Genomic DNA, 20,022 nt, shown 5'->3' with positions numbered 1-20,022 from the left:
GGCGTGCTGCTGCTGACGCTCCACTAAGGACCACAGTGATCATTTTGGCCCCAGTCTGGGTTATTTCCAGCACTCCGTTTATCACTTTTATTGTAGCTGTGATGAAGCGCTGCGCGTGCTTCCATAAAGCACTTACAGGCCTCTGCTTGTTTAATACATTCCTCTCCCACTGACAGGCCTGCACTAATCTCATTTACCCATGAGTCACTGTGGCTAATATCACGGCTGCGCGCCTCTCACACCCTCAAACTATTATTACTTTTATCACTAACATATGACATACGTCTCATAAGAAACACATTACATATATGAACATGTGCACACAAAAGTGCACTATGTTAACTACCACTTCTGCTACTAGTAATGCTGGGATAATCCTAACTGCTAATTCTACTGGAGGTTACTTTGCTGCTGCTGCGACAGGGTCTCTCATCAGTTAGACATGTTAGTCATCCAGGAGGCATCAGGCGCCTAAATCACTTCAATTGGCTTCTTGCGGCGCTAAGCTGCAGTGGTTCTGCTCTTCCTGGTTCTTGTTGTCTGAGTTCCTCACCTCCTCCCTAAGGGTTAAAAACATATCGACCGGTAAGTGAAGAGCTTTATCTTAGTGCTTCCTCCTCACCACAAGAGTCCAGGACAAAACACACAACTGCAACAATCTTCTGTCACTCTCATATTTCATCATACCCTCACTCAGGAAGAAATGACCTTCATCACCTTTAGGTCAACTGAAAGACCAAGCCCTCCTCTTTTCCCACAGCTAAGACATTACTTCTGTGATCTCAAAAGCTGCTTTAGTCCCACTGGTCTGCTGATACCGCCTCTGATGATTCTTGAATCCCAGAGGCTAACTGTTCATTGAGGTTGATGCTATAGCTTGACCCATCTCTATTAGAATCCATATCCATGAGGTGTTAGGATTTATCTTGTCTCCTATATTCAGTTGTAATCTGAGGTGCAAGCAGTCTCGTACACACGAGCACACAACACGTAGCATGCAGGGCCTCCAGGCCATCCATTTGTCCTGATCAGGGGACGACGATGAGCCCAAATACCACACCTTAATGACTTCCCCATGAAGTGAATGGAAGCTGACATGTAGTCATGACCCGCCTCCTTTATTTTATTATTATTATTATTTTTCAAAGCTGCCAGCATACACAGCGCCATAACATGACATTGTACTAGATGCTGTTTGTTTAGTGTGATAATGTGGTTGGTGGTGCTGCTTACAGCTGGGCAAGCTCGTACGGCAGACATGTTTGTCACAATATGTGATATTAGTTATTAGTTGATATATATCACAATATAAAGTAAGTTGTTTTTGATTTTCAGTAAGAACTGAGACAACAAAATGTGGCATCTCTTGAATCTCTACACACTGTAAAGCTGCACTCCGGTCTTAGAAGTAGTTGAAGAAGGGAGTTGAATTACTCTGTCAAATTGATTTGGTCAAACTGTCAAACTGAGTGTGATTAGTGGAAACACTGTTATTTAAAACTAGTATAAATATGTTGTAGGAAGCTCCACGGATCAAAACCCAAACTACTCTTACATGAGGGCCATCAGCCAGCTGGCCTTTATTATATTCCAGACTTGTGGTTGAATAAGGGTGTCAAAAAACTCTACAGTTATTTAGTGACTCCAGCAGATTAAAAGGGATCTACATCTAAAGAGCCATGACTTGTATGGAAGCATGAAAGCTGGCACAATGCTTGCATGGAGTAAACAGAGATTCATGTCTATTCAGCTGCTTTTTCTTTTTTTTATGAAGTCTGTTAGCGACTTTGTCAATTCAGTCTGATTCCAAATGAACCCATAGAAAACATGCAAACATTAAGCTCATTAATAGTTCCAGTTCTCTGCAAAGCAGTGTGATAAGATGACATTGGGCTTGTGTTTAATCCACACTTTGTTTACTCTGAAATATGATGTAGCTTTACTGATTAAAAACCAACTCAATAAATCTCTTTTTAAAGCCCAATTACCGCAGACTGATTACAGTTCTCCACTGTCTCTTTTTTTAGATTTTTCTTCCTCTTTTAAAAGTAACAGAAAAACATAACATTAAATACATACATACATAAACAACATACATTAACCTTAAATATCAAGGTTAATGCAATGTCAGTTCAATTCAATTTTATTTCTACAGCGCCAAATCATAACAAACATTATCTGCAGGCACTTAACAAGGTATTCTCAAGACCTTACAATATTATGGAGGAAAACCCAACAGCTCCCACAATGAGCTTCCTTTTAAAAGGAAGAGGCCTCCAACAGAGCTCAGGAGAGAGAGAGAGACCAGGAACAGCTGTATATACAGTTGATATGTTGATACAGTTAAGATAGTAATAGTAATACTCATAGGTAATGGCGTTGTCAATAATAATAGTTATGTAATGTGATAGCATGATAGCAATAGTCGCAATGAATAATAATAATAACAATAATTAGTGTTGTAGCGGCAGATATGGATGCTGCATACCTGCAGAATGACACCTTTAGTTTTATATGATGGAATGCATCATTAAGGATTTCTTCACAATACGCTCTGCAGTCAGACTAAAACCCTTATGTTGCAGAATAAAACAAAAATCAATCCCACTGCAAAGCTTATTGTGTATGTTCTAAACTGTAGGCCCATTTATCTCAATAGCAAGTTATTTTATTTCTTGATGTTTTGGCAGTAAGAAGCTTTTAATCCAAAGATAGCATGGATCTAATTATTTCCACCACAGCAATAAAACCTAAGGGAGAGAAAACAGTGAGAGAAGCAATTCCCACACTGGAATCACATGATCACAAACCACATAATAGATCTGCAGTTTATCTACTCAAAAACAATAAAACACAGCTTTAACTGGCAACGTATAATATTTCCTCTCTGCAGCCACTGGTGTATTGCAGCTATGCTCAGGGTTTGAATCTCATAAGGATGTTGAAGAACACTTAACTTTAGATCGATAATGTTTCTGCCTCAGAGCCTCCCTTTGTGTCCCAGTGGAGCCCTGGTCAGTGCACTGAAATCCAGTGTGTCGCATCATTATGCAAAACAACACCACATATACATTACAAGTGTTTGGCCAGCTGCCTCCGCACGAGAGAGACTCTTCTGCTCTGTTCCATCACCGTTTAGTCGAGCCTCAGAACAAAGTTAGACTGTGCTTCGATCGCGTCATTACAAACCGCATCAGAGTGCAGAGTCAGGTAAATTACCAGGAACAATAGGATTACCTGCACTCATTGTAATGCACAATAGAAACTCAAGATCAGAAGCTCTTTATTAAGTCGTACCATTTTAAATCTGTTGAAACAGCTGATAAATCCATTGTAGAAATGGTGTATGTTCAAGTTGCGCTGCTGCTATAAAAAGCACTGCAGCTTCTGAGTGAGATTTTTTTTTCTCAGGCTTCGTTCATGAATGGTTTCTATTAATGCGTTTCATTCGTTTTCATTTATTTGCTTAAGTGTTGGACTGAGATAAATCACCCTGCCTCTCTGTTGTTGTTTCATAACCACTAACTTTGGATTTGGATCATCAGTAACTAATCTTTCTCTTTCACAAACACACACACACACTTGGGCATTTCATATACAAACACATTGGTGCACACATAGGAGGAAACACAAAGACAACATGATTAATTGCGAAGGCTTTTTTGGGCATCGCTGTAGTTTACACTACAGTGCACAGCAGATGGAGCGAGTGGGAGGTACAGGCTCTGAAAATGTTGTGGATCTCGAGGTTTCACAGGTGTACCACAGACACTTATAACAGAGCAAGAAGGATTGATGCTCTGTGTGTGTGTGTGTGTGTGTGTGTTAGACTGCACACGGATGCTTGCATTTCTATTTTTGCTGCTGGGCTACTCAGCAGGCCTGTCCTGGTGTGTCAGGGTGTATGTCGTGACAGTGACATACAGACACACTGACAGAGATGGAGGGTCAGCCCGGTGCATCCTGGGAAAGGTCTGGCCAGTGCACTGCTTGACACAACTGAACCTGATAGGTTGATGTTGGGTTGTGCTTTGGTTGAGTTCTTCTGGCTCAAAGATTTCATTAAAAACACTGGAAACTTACATTTATCTTTAATGAATCACATCCCTGGACTTAATTCATGCATATATCTCCTTGATGCTGGTGGACTTTAATGTGATATAGCCTAATCTTTATATTTACTCTTCAGATCCTTTGGCAGGTCCATCAAACCAGACAGAAGCTTTTTTTTGGAGGCGGCACAATTGCTCCCAAAGTCCGTGGAAAGACAGGATTAGGTGCGAATTTGCCAGAGGGACATGAGTTTTACATGAAGACATGTATGCTCTACTTGAAAAGGTTTTAACTTGTCAGCTTGAACTTGAGTGAAAAATCCTGGGGATTCCTGAATCTGATCCATAAACCTACAGAGACGAGAGGAAATTCGAGACCGGAGGGAAGTAATAGAAAGAACCGGTAAATTCTGAGCTGAACACAAACAGGACAAGAATTAAAATTAAAGGAAAAAATTAAATTTTGATGAAATAAGCAGCCTTTTACAGCAGGCTCTCTTTGGTCATGAAACTGCAGATTAACTTTGGTTTAACACAATTCAAAGAGAGACAATAACTCTAATCTTAGGGCACCCTGACAGTGTTATACCACGTCACCTGGGGGCTGTTTGTTCTGTCATTTGATCTGATATTGAGTGAAACCGAGGTGTGAACAGGCCTCATCATAGAGATTCTCACGTTGTCTAATGTGTCTCAACAGGGATCGTATCTGAAAATGGCCCATACATGGGCCCCTGTTCTCTCTTTCTTTGGCTACTGTGCTGTGGTATGCTATAGAGGGACCAATCAGGGGCCTTGCTTAGTCTTCTCTCTCTCCTTTCTCTGTTTTCTTTCCCTCTCTTTACTTGGTCTCTCACTCTTTCTGTTTGGTTTTGTCTTTCTCTTCTCTTTTCTTCCCTCCGCTCTCATATATCTGCGTTTGACTTTCTCTGACTGTGCAGTTTTGTGTCACTTATGTGAACACAGTGTCTCTTCTAAAGGGCAGAGCAGGATATTTTATAGTGTCCCTTACCCCTAAAGAAGGAAACACTGTATCCCATAGTGCACATGGTATACAACATTTCCAGTGGATGTGCACATACTCACTATGCAGGTATACAGACATTTTTTAGGACATAAACTTTACTGTGCTTGGAATAATATTGGTCTGATATGTTTTTTCCCCCCAAAAAAAGTGAAATTTAAATTTCTTAAAATTACACCTGTTCCCTTTCCCTGTGAGACCATGAAAATGCCAGTACTGCGCATTTCAGAAATTCACTGAAACGTTCATTCTCGGTGTATGTGCAGTGGAGGTTTTCACGTCACACTTTTCTAACTTTTCATACTGGACCACAGTTGGCTTCCAAGCTGCTGGTAACGTCACAAAATCCTGCTTGTACACGTCTCAGGCTGAGCACAGAGAAGCTTTCCTCCCTCAGCAGATGAATGTGAACAGGATGCTTTTAAACCTGCTCAGTACAGATTCATGTTAGGACTCTGAGCTGCAGTCTGCAGCCATGGGTGTGCGCCTCCTCACCTGCGGTTTATACGACAAGCCTGAGGGGGGCTACAGATATTTTGATAAATGGCCGTTTGTTGCAGTTAAATGTAAATAAATACTCCATTGAAAATAGTTTTTAATGAGTGTTTTGGGGAAGATGCGGCTTTGCGTTAAGCTGCCAGTGCCAGGACGGCAGGCCTGCTTCCTCTCCACTGTCACACCTGATCTAGAACACTGTATATTTGGATTTGGTTTCTCCGCACTTTAACTAATTCAGAGGTTTTCTCAGTTAACAACAGGTAAACCTAGTATTTCCTGGTGCTTTAATGATGACAAGAAAATATATAAACAGTATTCATACATTTGTAATGGTCAATTGTTTGTACTGCATTGCATGTCAAAGGCTTCCTCTCCTTTATCAGCCTCCCTTTTTCCTACCCTACACCTTGTCTCACTGCTTTTTCAGGTCTTTTTCTGCAGCAGAAAATCTCTCAAAGCTTTCACAGATGGCTGCTGCCTGGATATGAATATTTGATAGCCCTCATATATCTCCCTTGAGGGTAGTGAAATATTAAAACATTTTCTGCTGGCCGTTTTGACTTCTCAGACGCTCCAAAAAAATGGACTTCTTGATGACAGGGGAAGAAAATCATGTTTGATGTGACAATATCAACATGTTTGTGAAATGTCTTTGATATTTTATGATGTGTGATGTTGTTTGCTGCTCTTCCTGGGCAGAGTGTAGACTTTGGAGCTGCGTGTTCACACATATGCACCATTGATCTGCTGGCGGTTCATTAACTGTGTCTGTGAATATGGAGATATTAGGGTGGAAACGATGAGGGCTGTGGAGTCTTCCTTTTTTTTTTTTTCTATTTCCTTCGCTCCACTGTCCCTCAATAGGAAGTGCATTTTATGAATTTTCTCATATCATTTCTCTTTCAGCGGGATGCCAAGGGACAGTACCTGTTTGACCTAATTTGCCATCATCTCAACCTGCTGGAGAAAGACTACTTTGGCATCAGATATGTTGACCCAGACAAGCAAAGGGTAAGTTTTTATATATATAATAAAGCCAACTAAATTTCAGTGAGTTACATGATGTGACATCCACTTCTTAAGCTTTTCCACTTGTGGGAGCTTCAGTTTACCTTTATGAGTACAAATTAGTCATTTGTCCCATTGAATTAAAGATTACCTTATGTAAACTATATGATTTGCTCCTTTAAATAAGCTACAGTTGATTTTAATGGATGACAACACTGTTCAAATGTAAAAGGCCAAAAAGTAATACAGGGATATAAGAAGGAAGCTCTGTGGCTGTTCCAGTCAGTCCTTACCATATCACCAGGTACATTATCAATTAAATCAGTGACAGATACTTTATTGAAGGATGTTAGGTAAAAATGCCAAGTCTAACTGGTCTAATGAGTCTTTTTTTCTATTTCATAAATATTCAGCACAGGCAGATACTGTAGGCCTGCAGGTCAACTATGCAAGCCTTTGAGAGGCCTGCCCATTTAATGAACACATACAGTCCTTGGTGAATCTGCACAGCTTGAACTGAGTATTTGTTTATCGTGCACTTTTCAGCTGTGAATAGGATTACAAATGCTTTGCAGGGCTTGAAAATGTTCTGCGCTCTGCAGATTCTCGCTGCATTTTAGCAGCGAAGACATCGGCCAGCTGAGAGACGTCAATGCAGGTGAAAAAAAAAAAAAAAAACGATAACAAAGGTGGTGTAGCATCATTGTGAGGAGCGGTCGCCCATTATTTTCAGCGTGTCATGATCTCACTGATTAGAGCCAGTTTGGACTCATGATGTTTAGCACTCTGACAGAAAACAGTGCCCCCCCTGATTATCTTCCAAACAGCTTTCTTTCATCTACTCTCTGCGTGGCGTTGGAGGGAGTTTAAATAAACAGAAGGCAAGGAGATGGGAGTAATTCCACTGCGCCTTCCGGCTATAGATTTCAAGTCATCATGCTCAGCTGCTGAGCAATCAGACTCCAGACTGACAGTTTATCAGCTATAGATTCTTCACATCTCTTTCTCTCCCTTTCAGCACTGGTTGGAGTTTTCAAAGTCAATTGCCAAACAAATGAAATGTAAGTATTTTATTTAACATACCTGATTAGTGTGTGATTTCCTTTGGTTGAATCCACTGCTAAAATATAATATTTGACCAGAATAAAAGTGGCAAAACATATAATGCGAAACTGACAAAATAAAAGAAAAACACATCACAAGTATCAGATCAGCAACAGTAGAATTATTACAAAACATATGCAAAATATAAAACATTTGTCTTTCCTCCACAGCCCAGCCACCATTCACTATGTGTTTACGTGTCAAGTTTTACCCACCTGACCCTGCTGCTCTGAAAGAGGAAATCACCAGGTAAGATTTTACGATAGCTCAGTGTGCAGCAGGTGGGGAGAGTGGAGTTCAGAAATAGAAGTTAAACGTAAGTCAAACTTTGCATTTCTCTCACTGAAACTGAGGGCAGTGACATGTTTATACCTCTTCAGAGGTTTGTTTTTCATCCAGCTGAGTTAAACCAATCATACTGTATGCTACAAGCAAGTAGCACCAAAGGCAGTAGAGTTTAATGAAGGCGTAATTAGCCATGTGTGTCACCAGTTTGTCAGTGTGAAATATGCCATCATGACCGCAGCCATTTAATTGGGCTAAAGGACTAAAGAGGGTATGAACATGATGTGAGTGTGCACAGAGGCATCTGCCATCATGTATTTACACAACTAAAATATAGAAAACATCGGTAAAGTTGTGGAAAAAAAAGGTTGCACAGTCAAGTGCACACACAGAGTATATACTGATGCATGGGCCAGTGAGACTTGAAATAACTCATGTTGCAACATGTTGTTGTTGTTGTTGCTGTTGAACCATATATCATGCAGATTTGGGGAAACTGGCACCTGTATTTTCATAGGCTGAGCTCACAGTTTTCTGAAACAGTTTTCCAAACGTATAATACTAACAGAATATTTTTTTACCAACCTTTCCGCAGACAACCAGAACATCCTTAGAAATCCCTGTGATATTGTTTTTTTCCTGTGGTAGCACAGATCTATTTATTCGTAGCAGCTACCTGTTGGTTTGTTTGTGAACTCACTGCTGGTATCAAACATCATGTGAAGAAGCGATGTCTCTTACCTTGTGTAATTGGGAGTGGTACAGGACAAGAAAAATCAAGCCCTGCAGTAGAAGGCAGTCAGGAGCAATCACTTGACGGCCATTTGAGACGCCTGAGCCATTTCAGCGAGAGGTCGTGATGTGTGTGATTATATTGAGATGGGAGTAGGAATTACCAAACTGGAAGGACAGACTGGAAACAAGAAAAAAATAAATCACAACCAGGCAATGTGGAAAGAAAATTGCCTTGTCTTTTAGCATTTTCATCCGGAACCGAGTGCAACAAAAAATAGATGACACAAACCGAAAAGGGCACATTTGTGTTCACTTTTATCAATCTGGGTTTTCGTGGACACGCCCCGATTTTTTTAAAGCTACTGACTGCTGTTGAACAATGGAGATTAATGTGTTCCACCCAACTAGGAACGATCACATCATATATCATTCTTTTTGAGGGAGTTGTTACCACAGTCTCAAAGTGCTGACGTAGAGCAACGCTAGTTGGGAGATATAAAATCAAATCAGTCTCCGCAGTGAGAGACTGATTTTATTGAACCACTGGGGATGTTTCTATCTTCTGCCTGTCTATTAACTTTCTTGTCTCATTAAATCAGATCAAAAGTATTTTTAAATTTTACTATCATTCTTTTATGCCTCTGCAGCAAGCGTTTAGATTATTGAAAAATTAGTAACAGCACTGCAGTTTAATGGCGATTTTAAAGAAGAATGTTTTTTTTGTATGAACTGAGAATCTTTTCAGTCCATACTTATTGAAAGCATTCGTCTTCCTATATCCCTTAATTGCTTGGTTCTTTTGAGTAAAAACTGAAAAGCAAAATAGTTTTATGACATATTTTCATGGAAAAGTGCCGTCTTTATTACTGAGTGAAAGTAGCCATCTTATAAAGTAATGTGAAGTACAGTATTTTCAATATAAAACCATCCTAACTGTTGAAAAGGCACAAAGTGATGCAGTTACAAAAGAAAGACCACAACATTCATTTCATGACAGTATCAAGGTCCATACAGTGAGCCTGTGTGCAGGGGGGGGTGCAAGTCTCTCATTTTCTCATGAGTTACAGTGTCATGATGCTCCTCACCAACACTATATTGTGTGTGGCATCCTTGACAGCTGAACAAACTGCTGTGAGGAGTGAGCCAGAGAGCTACTGAGCGCACAGATCCCTCTAAATCGCATCCCTCGACTGGTTGCCATGCAATCAAATCTTTTTATTCACAATCCAGCTCTTCTTGGTAGAGCAGAGCTCCGGCAAGGGAGAGCTCCTCCATCCTCCACCATCTGTTCTGACTGGAGGATTTCACAGACACACAAATGCGTATTAGATAAGCAAAAAGATGAAAGGTAACAACATTTCACATGGATTTTTATGGTGCCTTTTAGGTTTTAATTATTATTTCACAAGAGTTCTGTTTTTTATGCTCAGAGGAAATTTGACATAGGAACCATGCAGTTTACACACACATCCCATGAGGTTGCAAGACTGATGACTAGACACATTTGACTAATTAACTGTATTTGAATGAGGATCCCCTACTCGAGCACTCTTATTATAAATCAAGGCCATTAGCATAATGTAATTGACATATAACTTAGACTACAGACATTAGGTATATCATCAGGTGATAACTTGTGCATTCAATAATGTAAAAATGTTCAATATACACACTAACTCTACTTTGGCAGTTTTCATAGCAATGCTTAGTGCTGCTATACTATTTATTGCTTTGCTGCTCGGAGACAAGCAGAATCACAGGCGTATGAAATGAATGCTGGGCGGGAAAATTGACATATGAGTAATCTCTGGATGTTGTGGACGAGACCAGAAGATTGAGTTGCTCCCGGAGGACTTCAGTGCGAACCAGCAATCATATTTTAAATCACTGTCCGCTCTCAGAATGATTATGCTTTAGGTGGAGTTGTGCCTCGAGGCAGCCGGCATGTCCTGTGCCTAATGTTCCAAAAGATAACTTTGGATTGCCAATCACACATTCATTTAATTTTTTCAAAATTCAAATTATAAATTAATTACAGATGGGTTGTGAAAGGGCCCTAGACTAATGGAGCTGTTGCCAGTCATTTTGCTGTGTACAGCTTTGAAGAACCGAAGCTTGTCTGAAATAGCCACAGATACAGCATCTAAAGTGGGCTGGTAAACACAAAGCCACCTGCGTCATACGCACTCGTGATTTTTCTTGTTTTTAAGGACACTGAGTCCTTTACTTATATGCTATGATTTTGTTTTTTCAAATTTTTAATTTGTCCACAACTTTGGTTGATGGCATTCCCACAAGTGCTAATTAACTCATTTTAGCATGCTAACTTGCTAAACTAGCATAGCCAACATGGTAAAACCTATGCCTGTTTATGTTAGCATTGTCATTGTGAGTATGCTAACATTAGCAATTCAGCCCAAGGCACTGCCTTACAGAAGTGCTAGCATGGTTGTAGATCAGTTTTCATTACCGGCATGCATGAATCTTGGGAAAGGTTGTGCCATGAAGGATCCACCCATTGGATCCTTTGGGTGTCAAAGGATCCACCCGTTGGATCCTTCATTGCCCAGGAAAAGAAGGCTGCATTTATCAGCTGCATTTGAAGGAGACTTCCAAACGGGACAGTCTAGTTGCGCTGCTGTGACGCAATCGGTCTTCAAATGCAGCCTCCCAAGGATGCGGGCCCTGAATTGGGACACAGCTAAGAGCTGTGTGTGTCCTTGTCTCGTTTTAAATTCATCATTCAGGTCCTAACTTACTAAGTAAAGGGATTTCCTCCCCCAGCAATCTTTTATTCACATTAAGTTGTTACCATCCAGCATGTGTTACAAAGGAGAGAACTATCAATATATTTATCCTATCTAAATAATGACCCACATTAGTTTCTTTGTGTTCCACTCCACAGATATCTCGTCTTCCTGCAGGTTAAGAGGGATCTCTACCATGGTCGCCTCCTGTGCAAGACATCAGATGCTGCTCTGTTGGCTGCCTACATATTACAAGGTATGACAGTGTGGTCATTTAAGAATACAAAATGCTACAAAGACTTAAATCAAAAAAGCACAAATGTCCTCACACTAGGCAGACATTGCTACGCTGACCAGAAACACAAGCAGTGGAACATTTATCTCTCATTGGTGCATTTCAGCCATTTCCATATTATTTCTCACTAATTGTTTTGATGGTAAATCGGCTGATTTCATTTCAGTGTTGACTGCTTTCATCCTCCATATTTGTGCTCCCATTTGGGAATCATCACCCCAAACTAAGACTGTAACTATAATTACCATATTTCATAATGTTTGTGACCTTCCATAGACTCTTTGATTTCCATATGACCCTGGCTTGTTAATAAACACTTGCCAGCAATGAAAGTGTGTGCGTGCTTGTGTGTAGTTTTATTGTGTGGGTGTGTGCAAATGTGCAAGCAGAGCATGTTTTCAGAGATGTATGAAGGCTTGTACACCGCTGTTGTTTAATTGGGGACCTTGAGAATTTGGATTTGTTGTTTTTATCTTAAATTGAAAATATAAATTTTAAAACCCTAAGCAGCATAAATTTAGATACAGTTCTTATTGAAAAAAATCCACGGCATTTGATGAAAAAAACTCATTAGCATAGTTCCCTTTGAGAAAATCTGACAATTTTGCACAAAAGCTGACCCTTTTGGCTCCTCTGGTCATTTTGGCTACATCATCAACATGCTGAGAGGTGAGATCCATTAAGGAGCAGATCAGCTGCCAGCCTTTTGTCTCTCAGCCAGTGGCCCTACCCACAAGACAGAGCATCAATACAGTGTAAGATACTTGCTTGTTTTGCCTATCTATGCATATCCATAGCATCTATTCATATGTTACACCATTAGATAATTTGGTAAAAACCTCAGCACTAGCTAACTGTAGGGGTATGTTTTAACAGATCATGCAGTATTATAGAGAGTGATGTCGGAGGAGAGACAATACCAGTTTAGTTAAATGATTTGGTAATAACCATAGAAAGAAAGAAAGGGGAATAAACTCTCTGTCTTGCCAAATCAGTGGCTGTCTGTGAGGCTTTTCTTCACCAGGTGTTTCACTGTTAGACGCTGTCAACATATCAGAAACGTCTACTGTGCATATAAACTGGGAGGGTTTTGGCTCTACAAAATGCTCTGCAAAGTTTTCAACAGTGACGGCTGCCTGAGCAGTACAGTACAGTATACTCCCCAGAGAGCAGACAAGTAGCCAAACTCTCCCTGTCTTTCCTCCACCATCTGTAATCTGATGCCAGTTGTTAGTGAGCTAGGCTGCAGCGATGCAGAGAACATTAGCAGGTATGTTTGATGGCATAGACATGCCAACTTAATAACTTATGCATGGCGATTCAAGAGAAGTTTTTGTTCCACACACATTTTTGGTGTATTCATGCATGTTCTTAAAAGATTAAGACTTTAAACAGCAAATATAAAATATTAAAAGTTCCAACACTCCAATAAATCACCATTATGTGGTGACTTAAGCTATGTTGATCTTTGTCAGTTAGAGATCTGAGGGTCGGAGCTCCTTCGAGTCAGCCTTGGCCTATTCAATATGCACACTGATGGTTTTTGTGTGTGCCTTTATTTCACAAAGGTGCATTCAAAACCTTGATTTCTCCATCTTCTGCAAATGTGCGCTGTGGGCTTTTCTCTTTTTCAGTTCGTTTTGCTGAGGCATGATCATTGATCACTATGCACCACGGTATTAACTCTGTTTTGATGAATGACCACGATGAAGATGAAAGTGAAACATGCCCTTGGTACATTAATTGAATACAAAGATGAAATTTGAGCATTTTAATTGCAGAAATTTTTTGTATCAAAAAAAGTTTGATATCCAAATTTGACTGTCAGAATTCCAACTACGTTTTACTCATTCAGCGAACCATCTGCCCTCCATCACCATTTGCTCACAGCAGGAAAGAATATTTCATAACCACTTGTGTTTATGCATCATGTTATTTAAATGTTCATGGAATGATGCAGTTTTACTGCTTTGTTTCCTTCTATTGCTCCCCTTCAGCACACAATACATAATCTGTGCCTCTCTGCATGTTACTACAGTAGATATTATGTTCAGAGCAGAGAAAATATCAACAACCCATGCAACAATAACCAGCAGCAGTGCCATGGCCTTACAAAATCCCTGAAAAATTAAACCAAGTTGATGTAGCTAATCAGTGCTTTGAACAAAGTAAGAAAACAGTTTGTGTCTTCAGTAAATTTCAACGATTTCAGTTAGTTAGTTTACTTAGTTAACTTACTTAGTTTAGGTTAAGAGTGGTCATTTCTTCCTCAGTCCTGATTAATGCCTTTAAGTATTTACTTTGGAAATAAGTGGGTTATAGGGTCAAATGAAATGTCATTCTCAACCTGCTTGTGTTGTTTCTCTTCTTTTCCCATTTCCCAGCTGAAATCGGTGACTACGATCCTGGGAAACACCCAGAGGGCTACAGCTCCAAGTTCCAGTTCTTCCCCAAACACTCAGAGAAGCTGGAGCGGCGGATTGCTGAGATCCACAAGACTGAGCTGATGTAAGGTGAAACCTGACCATGTCCCTGTGTACTCCTTCACTGTCACAGCAGACACAGCGCAGGCCTTACAGGAGCAGACCGAACTTGTAGCTCCTGCACTATGTGCTCTTATAGAGCCCTTTGAACTCACAGATCACTCTTTGGAAACAAAAGTGATCGACTGCTCTGATGGTTTTAGGTCTCTACAGGACACATTAATACTTATTATGGCTGCAACTCTGATGCAGTTGGTTAAACTTACTCCTACATTCCTACATGATTGTGGGATGGACCGTCCTGAATCACAAGTGGTGACAAAAAGAAGCACTACATGGGTTTTTTTACCCTTTTCAGTAATATACTGATATGGATTAGTCTCCATTTAAATAACTGATTATATATAATCCCTAACATTCAGGAAATAAACATCACTTTTTTGACTTGGAGCAATCCAAGAATGACATCTCGTATTCAGAATGAAAGTAAATATTAATAACATGGAGAGCCATAGGTTTCTAATGTCATACAACAGGCACTTAAGTGCTCTATAGGCTTCGCTCTGCACCTCTGCAGAGCAACATACTTACATTCTAATGTACAGGTTTAGGACTGACGCTCACTGCTACACATGGCTGGAACTGGATGCCTCAGTGTGCAGCGTCCTCCACAGTGTTTTGCTGACCAGATGCCAGTGGCAACAGTGGTAAGACCTTTTAGACTACAGATCTCATAAAAGATTGCCATAGTTTGCCCTTAGTTTTTGGGGGCCTTATTGCCTGAGGCAGTGTCACTGGCACCCACTAATAGTCTGGTGAATGTGTTCAAAGGGTGTGAGCTAAGTGAGCCGTTTCAGCTAGCAAGAATCAGGTTCCAGAAGCAGTGAGGACAAAATCCTTCTGTTTGTTTTTTTTTTTACACTTTTTCTTGCGGGTGGTTTCTGAATCCTTTCACAGGTTTGTGCTGTCTTAGAGCACTTTGGATCTTTGGGAGAACTTGTGCTCTTGGGATGCTGCGTGTTCCCCCAGTCTGCAGTAAAGGGTCAGGAGTGATGGAGGCGGTGTTGGATTCTCGCTCCCACACACAGCTAGTGATGACCATGGTGCGGGACAGATCTGAGGTGGAGATGTGCAGGTTGTCACAGTCCCCACTCTTTCTTCTACATGAGTAGGGCCAGACACTTTGCCCCTCCCACCGGTACATGTTTTTGCACTTTCAAAGAGAGAGAGGTCATAGTGTGTGAGTGGTGCTGTATGACCTGCAAAAGCAGCGCTGTCTGGTTGCTAGTTCATAAGATCGGTGGAATGCTGGCCACCTTTGGATTATTTGTCTCCTGGATGCAAGTGATTTTAGGCTCCTCTTGGCACAGTGTTTGAATTGTGCCCGGGGACTGATATGAATTTGTGGCGCTCAGTCAGGCTCAGTTAATGTTGTTTTAAGTGGAATAGTGGCAGACAGTGTGGGCCAAGCTCACAGGCTTGTGTCCGACTGCTGCCACAGCAGGTATTGTAAGCATCTGTTTTTGCCTCTTTAGCCTGCAGAGCCCTATCAAAGACAAAGCTAGTGTGAAGTAGAATAAAGGTTACACACTGTAACTCGAGCACCATGAGCACAGATAGAAACCTCTAACCTTGTCATGCTTCATCTGTACTCACAGATCTAAAGGTTATAATGCCCAATCTTTGATTCATTAACTCCAACCCCTTTTTCTCCATTGTCTTTCTCTTTATCTGTGTCTCATACAGACACACGTACATACACACACACACACACACACACACACACACACACACACAGACACACACACACACACACACTGGACCTGGTTATAGATTTGATCCTGCACTGCCCTCTATTGCTCATTTGAACAATCAAGTGTTTCTCTCTGTAGTTGTGTGTCAGCACAGGAAAAAGTTGTACCTGAAACCATTTCAGTGAAAAAAATGATCACAATGCTGCCAGAATTCAAAACTATAATGCCAGGCGGTTTGACTAAGACTAGTTGTACTCACAAAGCTCAGTGTCAGTGAGGATTTAAAAAAGAGCAGACTGTTTTTAATCCTTTTTTCCTTTTGGTCAATACCCAACCTCTGAGTACAGCCGCTGTAAGAACATTAGTTACCGCTTTAGTCTTTGACATGGGACAAATAGGATCGGACAGACCTCTGAAATATGAGTCCGCTTTACCTTCACACTTTTGACACAGTGGCCATATTTGATTATCAGGTGAAGATAAGCAGCTCAGCTTTCTTCCTGGGAGGAAAACACTCTCTGCTGGAGCACTGGATGAAGACAGCGATTCTAACTGAGCAAGTTTTTAGCTTTACTGATAATGCATCACAGATTTTCCTTAAATGAGTTGTGGCAAGATGATTTTACTCTAATCAACAAGTCATATGCTTCAAGCTTGTGATGGCATCGTTGCAGGTCCAAACCGTTTATATACTGTATTTTCTGGTAAAGTTAGAAATTCTGATTTCCAGCTTATTTATGAAAAAATAAGCACAAACGTTCAGTCACATGGTGTGCTCTGAGTTGACAGACGGTTGTGACAGAAGCCAGTACACAGACTTATTGTTTTTTGTTTTTTTTATCTCCCAGAGGTCAGACTCCTGAAACGTCAGAGCTCAACTTCCTCCAGAAAGCTCAGATGCTGGAGACATATGGAGTGGACCCTCATCCATGCAAGGTGGTTTTTACTAAACAATGTTCTTCTGCAATTATGAGCTTGTGCTTTTTGTGCTTTTTATGAGTTTATGATGCAGTAAGTAATTCTGTATGTTTTTGAGTAAATGTGAGACGAATAATAGTTTAATTGATTTGTTATGCTGCTCGCTTGAGTGTCCTTCATCAATGTAGAATATTTATGAAACACATATGTTTGTGCGTCTGTCAGGATGTGTCCGGCAACCCAGCTTTTCTGGCTTTCACTCCTTTTGGATTCACTGTGCTGCAAGGAAACAGGAGGGTCCATTTCCTCAAATGGTGAGTACAGGTGAACAGTTAAAACTGGACAAGGTATGGACAAGGATGGTGGATAGTAGCTACATAATACTCATATTCAAACGAAAGGTCACAGCATGTGTGTATGTGGACTTTATGCGTATGAAACAGCATGCATATGAACTGTCCTTCTATGCACAGTTCAAAACATGAACATTCATCCTTCCTGCATTTACCAACTTGTACAAAGTAGAGTGGCAGCAAACTCAACAAGCTACAAGTTCAAAGTTTCAAGTTTCAGTGTCCACATAATGCACAGCAAGTGATGTAGAATAGATCATAATACACATGCTTCAAGACCATGTGTGGAGGTTTAGTATGGAGCTGAACCCACAGAGCAGAACACTGTAGATAGTGTGGCAGATGATGGCGGAGGTGAGGTAAACAGACAGGGATCCAAGCAGGTGAGATTAGGCTGGGCCGAGCGTGGCGGGCGGCAGGGTTGTAGATTTAAGGATCTGGAGCACTGGGAAACAAACAGGATTACCAAAAAAGTCCAAAAAACAGACACAGAGCAACAAGTTTGCGACACTGTTTGGCTGTAGCGTTTCTACAACTCAACGTTACTGGAACAACGTGGCGAAGAATGGTGAGTTGAACTGGTCTTTTGTACTGCAGCAGGTTGTGGAGTTGATTGCATGATGAGAAGCAGGTGGGTATGGAGACTGGAGGGAGCAGGAACCAGGAAGCCACGGCCAGCGGACACACACACACACACACACACACACACACACACACACACACACACACACACACAAATACAGACACAGAGAACAAACTGGGGATGAACAAACACATGAGGGAGGGGAAAAGTGTGTTGAAACTATATCAGTGTAATGAATTTGTCTTGAGATAATAAATGTAACTGATTCTGAGCTGTATGTTCAAGGGCCAAAAAGTCCAAACAAAAATATGGCGCTCAAACCAATCTGGCAGGAACAGTGCTGTGTTTCAAATGCGATAATGCAACCACAACCACTGTTTAAGACATCCATGGTATGTACATGTACATGTAATAGGAACGGCATTTAATTTATTCGCAAAACTCAGACGTTTTCAGTCCCTGAGTTGTTTTGTTGTAGAAATCTGTTCTTTAAAAATCTCTTGCATTTTACTCTTGTAATTTGTAACTGTAATCTACAATCAATGTGTCTAGACATTTCGACACAGAAATGAAAGACTGTGCTTCTTATTAATTTGCCTCCAGCTGCAATTAATATTTTAGCACCTTTGTCCATTTCTGTCTCTCCCTTCTTTTCCGGCCTCTCTCTCTCTCTCTCTCTTCTGCTCTCCCCCCTCCTCTCTCTTTGATTCTCTTTCTGTTGTTCTTTTTCTCTTTTTATTTTACCTTGTCATTTTCTCGCCTTTCTTTTCCTCTCTTGTCTCTCTGCCCTTTGCTCTGTCTCTGTATCTCAGGGAGGAGGTGACCAAACTCAAGTTTGAAGCAAAGACATTCCATATATATGCAAATCAGAAGGAGGTATGCGTATGCATTATTGAAACGCTGCCTTTTCTGGCCTGTGGAGCTCAGGAAGTTAAATGAGTATGGCCTTGTTTTATGCATGGAGACACTGTCACTGGGGAGCCAAAGTAATCTATCCTTAATGTGTGTGTTAGCCATGCGTTTTAGCATACATAAGAGCAAAGTAAAGCCACTGTGTGAGAGTTGGTTAACATACTGTTTGTTCTACAAGTCCAGCTTCTTGAGGGTTTGCTTTGGTTGATGGGTGATACAGCCCTGTAGCCAAGGGCTCAGTAAATCTGAGCGCTTATCAGAAAAGTCTTCTTAATATGTTGTATAGTAATAAACATGTTAAATACATATGAGCTGATGTGCTGCTGGATTTGTTACAGGATAAGAAAATCATACTGACTTACTTTGCACCTACACCTGAGGCCTGTAAGCATCTGTGGAAGTGTGGAGTCGAGAATCAGGCCTTCTACAAGTGAGTCACACGACCTGCAAACATTCACTTCACAATGGACATCATTTTGTCTAAGATTATGATTGTATTCATGATTTTTCTCCCCATTGACTCACAGGTTAGAGAAGTCGAGTCAAGTCCGCACTGTGTCCAGTAGTAATCTCTTCTTCAAGGGTAGTCGCTTTAGATACAGGTATAAAATGCATGTGTAGCTTTTCCAGATTTTCCAGGACCTCGGATAAAAATGTTGTAGATATCCTTCCCAGATTAAGCGATTTTCTTTTCCTATGTTTTATCAGCGGAAAAGTTGCAAAGGAAGTCATGGAGCAAAGTGCCAAAATTAAAAGAGACCCCCCTGAGATCCACAGGTAACATTTCTTATATAAGGTAAATTGTGCAATTTATTGCTTAAATTGCATATTCGTAATGAATGATTTATAGATTGTATGTGTTTGTGCATTCAGACTTACTTGTGTGCATATGGTGGTCCACTTGCACGTGTGTCTGTCCGCATTTATGTATACGTGTGTGTTTGTGAAGGGCTGGCATGGTGCCAAGTAGGAGCTGTCCATCCATCACCCACGGCCCTCGTTTGACCAGCGTGCCCAGGACCCGGCGAAGAGCTGTGCACATCTCTATCATGGAAGGTAAAACAGGCACACGCACACAGAGTAGAGTAGAGAAATACTTTTTGAATAATGTAAGCACTCAGCGTGTTGATGGGAGGTCAGGGAGCAGAGAGAGGCTGCCTCTGTCAACGTGCAGCAATAAGCCTGCAAATGTCTCTTATTCCAGTTGTTCAGACCTTTTTTTTCAGACCCTTACAGTACTTGTTTTTCAAACGCTACATTCATGTTCATTT

General features: G+C 40.8%; 1 protein-coding gene across 1 annotated transcript in view; it reads left to right on the top strand.

The window, feature by feature from the left end:
* LOC111659171 (FERM domain-containing protein 5-like) overlaps positions 1 to 20,022 on the top strand; it is a 67,271-nt gene that overhangs the window by 40,262 nt on the left and 6,987 nt on the right. Inside the window, exons 2-13 of the mRNA XM_023412020.2 lie at positions 6,481 to 6,585; positions 7,601 to 7,643; positions 7,857 to 7,935; positions 11,612 to 11,709; positions 14,133 to 14,256; positions 16,834 to 16,921; positions 17,129 to 17,217; positions 18,652 to 18,715; positions 19,090 to 19,181; positions 19,279 to 19,353; positions 19,460 to 19,528; positions 19,701 to 19,807. Of these exons, the coding sequence (XP_023267788.1) occupies positions 6,481 to 6,585; positions 7,601 to 7,643; positions 7,857 to 7,935; positions 11,612 to 11,709; positions 14,133 to 14,256; positions 16,834 to 16,921; positions 17,129 to 17,217; positions 18,652 to 18,715; positions 19,090 to 19,181; positions 19,279 to 19,353; positions 19,460 to 19,528; positions 19,701 to 19,807 (1,033 nt within the window). The remainder of the gene's footprint in view (positions 1 to 6,480; positions 6,586 to 7,600; positions 7,644 to 7,856; positions 7,936 to 11,611; positions 11,710 to 14,132; positions 14,257 to 16,833; positions 16,922 to 17,128; positions 17,218 to 18,651; positions 18,716 to 19,089; positions 19,182 to 19,278; positions 19,354 to 19,459; positions 19,529 to 19,700; positions 19,808 to 20,022) is intronic.

Source organism: Seriola lalandi, unplaced genomic scaffold (assembly GCF_002814215.2).
Source record: "Seriola lalandi dorsalis isolate HSWRI2012SDOR001 ecotype SW California unplaced genomic scaffold, Sedor1 jcf7180002054474, whole genome shotgun sequence".
NCBI lineage: Eukaryota > Metazoa > Chordata > Actinopteri > Carangiformes > Carangidae > Seriola > Seriola lalandi.
Note: the sequence above shows the minus strand (reverse complement) of the source record. Positions and strands in the feature narration are given on the sequence as shown.